The sequence below is a fragment of the Nyctereutes procyonoides genome, unplaced genomic scaffold (assembly GCF_905146905.1).
Source record: "Nyctereutes procyonoides isolate TBG_1078 unplaced genomic scaffold, NYPRO_anot_genome, whole genome shotgun sequence".
Lineage (NCBI taxonomy): Eukaryota > Metazoa > Chordata > Mammalia > Carnivora > Canidae > Nyctereutes > Nyctereutes procyonoides.
In genome coordinates, this window is record NW_026575049.1 from 57,647,159 (window position 1) to 57,659,179 (window position 12,021).

At 38.6% G+C, this 12,021-nt stretch overlaps 1 protein-coding gene across 1 annotated transcript in view; it reads right to left on the reverse strand.

Moving 5' to 3' along the window:
* EFEMP1 (EGF containing fibulin extracellular matrix protein 1) overlaps positions 1–12,021 on the reverse strand; it is a 60,506-nt gene that overhangs the window by 9,870 nt on the left and 38,615 nt on the right. Inside the window, 3 exon segments of the mRNA XM_055328038.1 lie at positions 1,322–1,441; positions 2,423–2,542; positions 6,321–6,443. Of these exon segments, the coding sequence (XP_055184013.1) occupies positions 1,322–1,441; positions 2,423–2,542; positions 6,321–6,443 (363 nt within the window).

Consider the following 12,021-nt stretch of genomic DNA (forward strand, 5'->3'; position numbering starts at 1 on the left):
CAGACAAGAGTAGGTACACAGAGTTGAAAAACTTACAGGTCACTACTTTGACAATATTTCTGAAGATAAGGTAAAAGTGTAAAAATACTGCAAACTCTAAACCAGAAATATAGGGTGCTTGGTGGCTCAGTTGGTTAAGCATCTGCCATTGGCTCAGGTCATGATCTCAGGGTTCTGGGATCTGAGCCTCAAGTCCAGGCTCCCTACTCAGTGAGGAGTATGCTTCTCCCTCTTCATCTGCCCCTCCCCCTTACGTGTGCTCTCACTCTCTCTCTCCCCATCTCAAATAAATAAATAAAAAATCTTAAACAAAATAAAACAGAAATATAAAACTTCGTAAGAACCTGGAGGGAAAATTCTACAATATCAGCTCATTTCCTCCAGAACTCCACCACACAGTTTTTCTGACTATCAGTTTTACTCAATGATTGCTGAGAGTCTGGCGAATCTTGGACTTAACCATACTGACTGAGCAGACTGAATGAATTGGGAGTTCAGGGAAAGAATGCTTTGCATTTCTCAATGGTGATGTCCTTATAGTTTGCTCAGAAGGACAGAGGCAGCTGTCCAGAACCAGCCCCTTTTGGTTTTGAGCACAGTGGCATGATATGAGGCCTCTCTGGGTGGGGTATGACCTTTGTGGCTTTAAGTAAAACTGGAAAGAAGTCAGAGACATCAAGTGTCAATGGCATTCCCCTCAGGATGTCGTATGCCTTTTGAATTGCACAGTGGAACATGCACAGGCAATGGACTCTGAAGGTCATCCTTCCAATTAAGTGGCCCTCTTTTTACTCATGTGGAAAGTGAAATGCAGGCAACTTAAAGAAATGTGTTCAAGTCACACAGTGGCGGGAATGAGACTAGAGGACAGGTCTCTTGGTTTATATTCTAACGTTTCTGACATGTGATTAGCTCTTTCCAAATTTAAATGTGCATACCAGTCACCTGGGATTCTTGTTAAATGCAGCATCTGACTCAGTAGGTCTGGTATGGGGCCTGAGATCTGTATTTCTCACAAGTAGAGACAAGGATGTGTCAACGCTGCTGGCCATCACATCACTTTGAGAAGCAAGATACTAGAACACCCCTTCTAATTATTATACCCAGCCTACATCTACTATTTCAGTTATTTTGTTCCTTCTCCTTTCTCTTGATAACATACTAAAAAGAAAATACTATAATTGAACTTAATTAACTGTATTTTAAAATAGAATTTGCATGGAGAAAAAGATTGTTTTCATAAACAGGTACGTAATTGGATAAAGCAACAGCAATTATACAGATTGAACTGTTGTTACAAATTATTTGGAAAATATTTTACCTTCACAGTTGAGCCTGTCACTGCTCAGCTCATATCCTTGATTGCACTGACAGATAAATGAACCGAGAATGTTGTAGCATTGCTGAGCACATTGATTGCTAGCATCACATTCATTTATATCTGAAAGGAAATATTATATACATTTATATATCTATGTCTTTAAACATATCCTTGCTCCTTTGTACCTATGCCATTTAATGATAAGTGAATAATTCCTGGGTTGGATTCTTTGCCCTGCAGAAGCTCACTGGAGAACATCCATTCAGGTTTCATATTTATTGGAGTGACTTCAAACATCTGTCATGCACTTCTTTTAGAAATACCAGAATATTTCTTTCTGGGAATGACAGTTAGTTTTGTGTTTGATGAATCTTTCCAAAAGAATTTAATGATTCTAATAAATATACATTCCAGTATCTATTTTCTTTTATTGTTGTTCAGATGCAAAGTGCCAAGTCTATAAATAATTGATATAAGACATTCATACTGATACAGTCTCTCAGCATGCTGTGGTGAAGATTTATCTGTGCTATTTATTACTTTTTAAATGGGTTCTGTTAAATTCCATTACAATTATAACATAAGCCGTTGAGACCCATACAGAGTTTTGCAATGCTCTAAGGCACTGAAAATATTGTGAAAAGGCATTTTTCCCGCACTAGATTCTTTCCATGTCATGCCAATCTTAAAACTGTGGGCCGTGACACTGCATTCTGAAAGGGGAGAAGAAGCATGTAAAAATCAGATGCACTCTCAGTGGAAAGTTTATGTACTTGAACTTACAGTAATCTACTGGCACCTTCAGCATTTATATCACATACTGTTGATTAATTGGTGTGTGTGTATCCATTGATCTGTAGTTTTTTTTATATTTTTGATAGACTCACAGAGGAGGAATAACACCACGGTTAATAAAGTTTTCCATTCACATCTTGATGTGTTTTAAGAGACAGATTGGTTATTGTCTTTATAGCTTTATGCAGGGAAGATAAAGGAGACCAGTCCACTCAAGAGCACAGAAAACTGGAAATACTGCAATGCGCCCTGACGTTTTTTGTGAAGACAGAAATCAGTTAGGATGGCAGTCCGCCCAGAGCTTACCTACACAGGTATAGTTGTTTGCAGCCAGCTGAAACCCAGGACTGCACTGGCAATAAAATGATCCTGGTGTGTTCACGCATCTTTGGTGGCAATATGGAGGAATGGTGCATTCGTCTATGTCTGGGTTGTCAGGCACACACACAAAGAAAACCAAGTTATTGGCTATTCAGAGCTGGTAGCTCTTTAGTTCTCAGCAGAACATTATCTAGAAAACCTAGCCAGAGAAAAATCTCATTTTAAAAGGCATTCTGTCTCTCTCTTTTTAAATTAGGGTAAATATTCTTTTAAAAATAAGCTTTGGTTTGCATTCTGCAGTTGAGTGAGATGTTAAAAACAAAGACTTCATAAAGCTGGTTGAGTGGGTTGAGATTTAAAGACAGAAAAGTAATTAAGACTATTTCACATAGATATGAAAATATATATGTCGGTTCTGGGATCCAAAAGGTTATTTGTAATGACAGAAGTAAAAAAGCACTATGGAAGAACTGATTGATGTAGCATAAAACTAAGAGAAAGGAGGTGTGGTCTACTGCTCAGCTGCTGACGTTGCCCAAGTCACATAAACGCTTGGTATCTTGATTGTTTCTTTTGTAAAATTTGGACAGTAATGCTTGCTATGTGTATCTTATGAAGTTTCCATGAGAATCAAATGAAAGAACACTGTGAAAGGAATAGGATGCTAAACAAATTACCTCTTGAGACTGCCCTCTGACACTCTGATGAAGTGTTCCAGGCTGTGTTCTTCTCAGATAAATATTTCCAACTATAAAATGGTCAGTTGAGAACTTGCGGAGTAGGATTAACATCTTAGAAGCATAGTAAAATTTCATTAACTCTACACTTTGCGACAATGCTAACATGACGTGTGTAATTAAAAAGTAACAATTATTCATGTACAATATAAGACTGTGCACTGTACAATATAAGACTGTACAATATAAGACTGACACTTCCTTATGGTAAAAAACAAAAACAAAACAATACTTTATGTTGAGTTCTTCTGTCTAAAACTGTGGGAAGTGGTAGGCTCAAGTGGCCTCAGGATAACCTGAGATGAATCTTTGTTCTGGCAATTACTAGCATGGTCTTCTCAGAGCTTCAATTTTCTCTTCTGTAAGTGATAATACAACAATGTGGTAGACTTGTTGGGAGGATACCATGAAATTATAGGCAAATTTCTTTGCAAAAAAACAGGTAAAAATAAATGGCACCTGTTATTAATAGGCTGCAAAATATATTTGATTTCACTTGAATACTGAAATCAAAGGTAATGGCATTGACATGGCTTTCCACCTCATTTATTTGAAGTGTCTGCTCAAATGTCACCTCAGGGAGGCCATCTCTGTTCATCCATATAAAATGGCTTCTTCTGTCCCATCTGTCACCTTTTCTTGCTTTCTATTTTTTGTGGCCATTGACACTCCTTGATATTGTGTTATGTGTTATTTGCTTCTTGTCTGTCTCCCTCACTATAATGCATGGCAAATAAGACCTGTCTTCTCTTCAGATGAAAGTAGAGTATTTTTGTCAGTTCACTGCTATGTGCTTAATGCCTGGAACAGGGTCTGGCATAGTAGGTGCTCGATAAACATTAGTTGAATGTGTGTGCAGACTTCATATTGATTAAGAACAATTTTAGCATAGCTCATCCTGTACCCAGTATTATAGCCAGGGGCCCCTATTGACAGCTAATTTGTAAAAATAGTCCCTCCTAATAGCTCCATGAGGGACATGATTCTGTAAAATATGTTTGCTCACCATGAAGGCCCAGCACTTAGAACAGTATCTGGTACACCATCATGGTGTACCAGCACTTAGAACAGTATCAGTAAATACTTGATAAATAAATCATGCACGTCTTCTCAATCAGTGAATACCCACTGAATCACTGTTATTTGCAAGCATTGTGTTTGGCACTATAGTCTTATAATGATGATAAATACATTCTTTATACTCTGTCTAGCATGAAGAATGGCATGGAAACATATTATTGCAAGGAATGGTAAGATCAATGTAGAAAGCTGTACAAGGGACAGACAGAGCACCATTCTACTCAAGTGGCCTGCTGACCACTGTTGGTTCATGGATTATTTGGAACAGCCTGCTACAAATAAGTATAGAAGTTGAGAATATGTGTTTAGGAATAGCAATTTGGTGTTGCTACAACATTTTTTATTTTACTTTTAGTAGTATTGATCTACAATAGACTGGAAATTTAAAAAAAAAAACACTCATCAAGGTTTGAGAAGTAGTGATGCAGAGGAGGGAGGAACTTATCATATCTGGTTAAATCATGGAAGACTTCCCAGAGGAAGTGACCCTGAACTGGGATTTGGAAATTGAATAGGTGTTTGCCAGGGCAAACATGTTTTTGATGCTAAAAGAGCTTAGGTAGAGGCAATAAGGTGTGACACTGCATGATGTTTGTGCGGAACTTTAGTAGACAAGGCTGCAGTGTAATATTTTTGCAGGAAGAATGGTGTTGGTACAACAGAACTGGACAAGGATCTGATGGAGGAAGACCTTATATGCTCTGCTGGCAAATGTGGGTGAGGGGAACAGCAGAGAAGCCCCATGATTAGATCTGGATTTAAGAATGTTTCCTGCTACCAGATCCTATAGGGCTATAATTACACATTTTATTCCCTTTAATTGTTCCCATAGTAAGTTGAGTTAGTTCTTTCTCTTTACCTTTTATACCCTCAATTGTTTATTTTCCTGACTAATCCATTGGGCAAAACTTTGGTGCCTGTCCAGTTTTCCACACAATCTTCCAAATCACAGTTTTAGTCACACAAACCCTGGGCCTTCCACAGAGGCTGGGCACTCACCCCAGCACCTGGGCACAGCCCCATGGCGGGCAGAACCAGGCCCTCAAGGAGCTCAGTGTTGACATCTTGATGTCAAGAGCTAACATTTTCAGGCGAAAATTAATTCTAGCTTCCTATCCCCATGTTCTTATCCCTCTGTTCTAAAGAGAAAATAAGGACTCTTCACTGATGTATGTTAAACGGTAGTATGTAAATCACCATGAATATCACATGAATACAACTGACACAGGGATTCAATTAGGACGTTTTACTCCTAGTGCTGGACCTCATGACAGAACCTGGAACACATTTACTTTTTACTGTTTACTTATTCGCCAGTCAGCCTCTTCATACTGTGTTCTTCCTGCCAATTGAAAAAAAAAATGCATGGAGCATCTACTTGGCAGGCACTTTTTCAGGTTCCGGGGAGACAGCAGTGACACAAATCAGACCTGGCTCCTGTCCTCAGGTACCTCAAGTGAGAGCTCTCAAGTAGAGGCACACGCTATACTTGGTTTTGCCTTTCCAGCACTGCACCCAGTTGCAACACACCGAATGTTTAGTACACTTCTGTTAACTCATCACACAATAATACACACAGCTATTCCGTGCAATACTTGCCTCAGCTCTGAGCACTCCCACGCATGAGCTCCTGAGTATGTAAGTCATTTGTCTAAAGCCTCAAAATGAGTTAGGAGCAGAGTTGGGATTTGAACTTCATTCATGTGCCCTATAAGCTATGCTATTTTATGAACCAGTGAATGAAGGTCACATCGTCAATGTTTTGGTGCTGTGGCCACCAAACAGCTAATTTAAAATTATTTCCTCGGTTGCTTTTGTGGTCTCATTCATACTCCAAATTTCTGCTTCAGCTTAGTCTAACATGGAACCAACATTTTGAAATCCAGAACGTGCTCACCCTTTAAGTTAGCTCTTTCTTATTAATGTGGAAAATGGTCCAGTAGTCAATGACAGAACAAGCAGTTGGAGTTATCATTCTCCAAATAAATATGAATGCTTTGCTTTGAATGATGGGTTTAAACAAGAGGTTTAGGATAGAATTTTGCTTACTGCTCTGCTGTACTTACCTACGCACTGGTCTCCCCGCTTCTGGTACCCCTGGGGGCACTGACAGGCAAAGGAGCCTCGTAAATTGATGCACACTTGGTCGGCTCTACAGTTGTGGGTCCCTGCAGTGCACTCGTCTATGTCTGGTAAAGACAGCCAGCACAAAGTTTGAGTTGGTTGTGCAGATGTTACTATTTCCTCCATTTAAAAAAAACCCGAAGAAGTGTAGCTGACGCATAAATGACATAAGTTTTAGGTGCACAACATAGTGGTTAGACAACACTATACGTTATGTTATATTCACAGCAAGTCTAGCTACCATCTGTTACCATACAATGGTACTATTGCAGTATTATTAACTATATTCCTTATATTGAATTGCCATCATACTTTTTTTAAAAAAGATTTTATTTATTTAACAGAGAGAGAGAGAGAGAGAGCACGAGAGAGAGAGAGAGAGAGAGAGAGAGAGAGAGAGAGAGAGTAAGCAGGAGGAGTAGCATAGGGAGAAGCAGGCTCCCCACTGAGCAGGAGCCTGATGCAGGGCTCCATTCCAGGACCCTGAGATCGTGACCTGAGCTGAAGGCAGACACTTAACTGACTGAGCCACAGAGATGCCCCATCATACTTTTTAAAAAGAAATAAAGTTTTCACTTTATTAAGGCAATACTCTGTAATATTATATTAGAAATGTTTAAAATGATAAATGATTTCAAACATTTGGAAAATAATTTCATAGATGCCAGTGTGTACGACTCAGATTTAACACAGGCTAACATTAGCCATGTTTGCCTTGGCTCACTTTATTTTCAGAAATAAAACATTCGAGACATAACTAAAGCTTTACTGTATTCTTATCTTTTTATCTGCTCACCTACCACTGTCCTGGTAGGTGTGAATCCTTCCCTGAAAGGTTTTTATACTTTAATTATATAGATATGCATCCATTAGAATATACAGTGTTGTGTTGCGTGCTTTAAAGCTAAATAAATTGTATAATACTTGCTTTTTCTACACAATATGTTGCATTTGAGATCATTTACATTGACAAGTCTATAAAGAACTGTCCAGTAACCAGGTATAAATCAAACTTTAATACTATGTATTTCCTGTTGCCTTTTAATTAAACTTTAATTGCAGGGGTGCCTGGGTGGCTCAGTTGGTTGAGCATCTGACTCTTGATTTCAGTTCAGGTCATCATCTCAGGGTCATGGAATCCGAGCCTTGTGTCAGGCTTCCACACTTCGTGTGGAGTCCGCTTGAGATTCTCTTGCCCTCTCCCTCTGCCGCTCCCTCCACAGCATGCTCATGCACATGCTCTTTCTCTCCCTCAAATAAATAAATCTTAAAAAAAAAAACCCCTTTCATTGCAAATTTCAAAATGCAAAGGATTCAACTTGATCATATTTCTCTAGGAGAGATAGATTGGTGTAGTTTAAAATACATATTTTCCCAAAGCATTTCATAGTTTAAAAAAGATATTTTCCCAAAGCGATTCTTTAATTTACTAAATGTGCCCAAAGGAGTAGTAGATTATAGTTTTAGAAAAGTAAAAAATGCTCGTCACAATATAATGAATCTGTTATAATGAGTTTCTTTGGAATCAAAGGTGATATGAATTTATGCATGTGCATTTATATTACGGTGATTTATAAGTGAAATTTAATTTTGCCTTTTCAACATTACCTTCGCATTCAATAACTCTCTCACATTACAAAGTTATGTAGGTGAGTTAAGAAGATGAAAGGATTATGTGATTTTGGCATTCTTCAACAACTGAAGGGTCTAAGCTTTGTTAAAAAAATATCATCAAACTTGGAATTCCTAGATGACAAATTTTGCATAAAAACTAAGACAGGCTTAGGGAACCTTAGATCATCAATGTGGTAAACCCAGGGTGGTGCTTTGGAACAAACAGTGGGCTAAAATTCAATACAAAAGATGAGCCATCAGTAATTAGAAGGTATTTCTCAATTCCTGCCTTCCTTTAAAGAAGCTCAGAGAGTGGCTTCTGCTGCTTTTCGCTCTATTTTCAGGGAGAACTGCTGTACTCACACTACCAGTGTAAGAATGTGGGAGATTCCTGTGGTTAAGAGTTATCCTCTGATACTGGATTTGAACGATAACAGACATTTTTCCCAAAAGAAAGAGAGAGGGGAGGTGAAAACTACTTTAGGGATGTATGGCCATTTATTGGATAATACCCTATAAAAGCATCTACTTAACATGATTCTTTGAACCTGGTTTTAAAGTTTTGGAGAACTTTTTTTTGTTACTGTTTTTTATTTTTGTTTTGTAATCCACCGTCATCATCATCATCATTTTCAAATCAGTGATTCTAACTCTGTCCTTTGTAAGGTACCACACAGAGGGGCTACGATCTTTTTTTGAAATTATCTGGTCTTTTTTCTGTCTTTTATTATATTCTCATATGCACTTGATGAAAACATTTCTACTGGGGTTTCTTTCAGAGCTTTATGACTCGCTAATGCAGAAATGACAGCAGAATTCCTATTGTTTTATGTCAAGAGCATCTGCCAGCATTTGCAGTGATAACAGCCCTGAGAGATACCGAAATGTGAGATTCAGATGTGGCAAGTTCCTCAGTGCATGCTGGCAAAAGATCAAGGACTGGGGCTGTCTGCTGCATTTTCTAAGGGAGGCCTCACCAGTGACTGTGGCTTTTCTTTCTGAGACCTCTCTGCAAACTGCCTCCACCCCATTGCATTCCCTATATCCTACAGTTTCCTTCCTACTTTCTTATTCAGTTCTAAGGCTCTTTGATAAATAAGCCAATATTTCCAGTGGACTTAATATATCAATTAAATAGATTTTAAACATAAAAATTGTGCTACCTGGACCTACTCCTTCTTAAGAACCAGGTTCATTTACCTTCTGAAAAGGATTATTGAATAAAAATATTCAGTGAGTTAAAATAACTTAATAATTTAAAAAAAATCACTGCCTTCACTGTCACTATATTCTTTTCCTTTCTCTATCAACAACAACAACAACAACAACCAACAAAACCGCAATAGCACTCACTGCACCTAACACCGATGGATGATATTTTTAACACACTTTGTACATACTTGGACTCACTTTAATTTTTGGATGGGAAACTTCCTGAAATTCAATGAAATACAACTTCATGAAATTCCCTTCAAGAAATTATTCCAAAGAAGTTGAGCATGTGCTTTGTCATATACCTGGAGCTGGATCTTCTAGGAAATGAACTGACTACATTTTCATTGAGAGCTTCTCTAAATCAAGTTGAGAATATTTGTCCTCTCCTTTGCTCTTAGCAGTTTATCTAATAACACATAGACAAATAGGATTTCTTTGTATTATCTTCGATTATACTGTCAATTCATACCATTACTTAAGTGACACAATTTTATTATTTTAAAAGTTGCCCTTTGAGACCCTGTTATTATTTATTCATAGAGCATATGCCATATGAGAAAGTCATATAAGAATTGTTATGTCTTGTTAAAGTCTTTTACAGTTTATTCTTACAGGATTTTATTTTTAAGTAATCTCTACACCCAAGATAGGGCTCAAACCCACAACCCAGAGATCAGGAGTCGCTTGTCCCACCAACTGAGCCAGCCAGGCACCTCTGCACTCTTCCTTTCTACTTGTATGCATTTCTATTTGTCTTAAATATCAGAGAGTTAATGTGATGAGTCACGAAAACATACATCTATGTCAGAGACTCGAAGCAGAATATACATTCCTGTGCTGGTGTACCAGAAGACCTCGTTTTCCCAGGCTTTTCGTTTAGAAAAGGCTTCTGTGGTAGGAATATCCTGAGTGGCAAAAGCACTGCCTTATTCATAAGGAAACAACTCAGGTCAGTCATGATATCCCTGGTAATCTAGGAAAAAGTACTCCAGGGAGAGGAGTTTTTGTTTTGCTTTTAAACTATAATTTATCCTCGACAGTGAAGCTCACTAGGTTCTTAAGCAATCAGTTAACACCTTCCCTGGGCCCTGGCCCCAAGCACATTGAGGATGGGGTCTACATCTCACTTTTTTTCTGTATTCCTAATGCCTAGCAGAGTGCATGAAACAGTGGGTTTTCAATAAATGTTTGTTCGATAAATGGATGAGTGAATGATAACCGTGTGCTGGGAACTGATGCCTAGAGTTTGAGGGAAGTAGGATCAGTGTTTTGTCTTATGGAACTAATCATTTACAAGAAAGAGTAACAGGAAATATGTGAGAAACAGTAAAATCAGCAAGATGTCAGCACATGGAAACTGTAGGAAAGCAATGGTGTTGAGAGGTGCAGAAACTAGGAGGCATAAGGCAGCAGCAGAGGTGGGTGGCTGTGGAAGGTGTGCCAGGCCAGGGGAGTTTTGAGCTGCATTTTGAAGAAGGTGAGGAGGCTATTTCTAGGCAGGAGGCAGGCTGCATTAGAAAACATCCAATAAAACCAATGTGGTCTGCAGGACAGCTGGAGTCAGCATGGCTGGAGGGGCTGTGTGTGAGGAGCCTGCTGCAGTGCCTGCTTGAAGGTGCTCATAAAGTGGTAGCTCAAGTCATAAGCAGGGCCTTAAAGGTGGGATTGGAATTTGAATTGGACACCACGGGGAGCAGCTCTGAACTATGCAGACACAGCCTAATGTAAACATAGCCAAAGAACAAAATAATAGAGTGTGCTTCCTAAAATATCACAACACGTAAATCAACTCACATTTCATCATTCTAATGCATTAAGAATAGCTAAGGGCAGTATTTGGTGATTCCCTCATTTTTCAAAAATGTGCCCACACTCTCCCTCCTAGTGATTTATACTGTTGTAGGTCCCTTTCTTGCTGACTTTGGCACCATCATTGCTTCAAATAATGCAGTCTGATCTTTGCTCAGCTCTCACTCCTAGCCTCTTTATCACGCTGACCCGCAGTCTATGGAACCACATATTTGGTTTCCTCTCAAAAGTTAATGGAGGTGACTGTGTCCACATCTCTGTGGTGTCCATTAAGTCCCTGCTTAGGCCCTCATTCTCTATGTTTTTGGCTGCTTCCCGTCATTCTGACTCATATTTCCCAAACCCCTGACTCATGCTGCTTTCTCTCTCTTATGCAACATTTTAATCTCTGCAATGTTCTTTTCATAATTTGATAACTTACCACGACATGGACATTCAGTGTGTTTTCATGGGCAAACATTTTCTGTACCTTAAATGCTTTAGATTACCATTTAGACTTCGCTGCTTTAGGTTTAAGGAATGGTTCAGAACTACTTTGGAATAAGCCACCACTGACCAGGGAGGAGAACACCGTGAATAGAAGGAAGGGACTGAAATGATTTTGCATCTGTCACTGCCCAGGTGATCTAGGACCATGACATCAATTCTTTTTTCTCTGTTTCTCCGTCTGTAAAATAGACTGTTCATCCTTAATGATGCAAAGATTTTTTTTAAAGTTCAGAATCTTCAAAATATATCTTTTTGTCTCTAAACTGTAAATCCTCAGAGTAAAATATCCACATCTTTACTAGGTCTGTGGGGAGCACTGTGCATGCTTTGTGAATATTACTTGGTGCTGTCCTTTGAGGTCCTGTGGTTAAAGCAAAGGCAGTGGTTAAATTCAAGTCGCTGCTATTTCTTCATCTGTGCAGATTTACATTCTTAAATCTTCTGCAACCATACTAATTTAATCTCATAAATAGAGTAAAGTAGAAAAAAAGGTCAAGGATTCATGTTTGCTGTGAG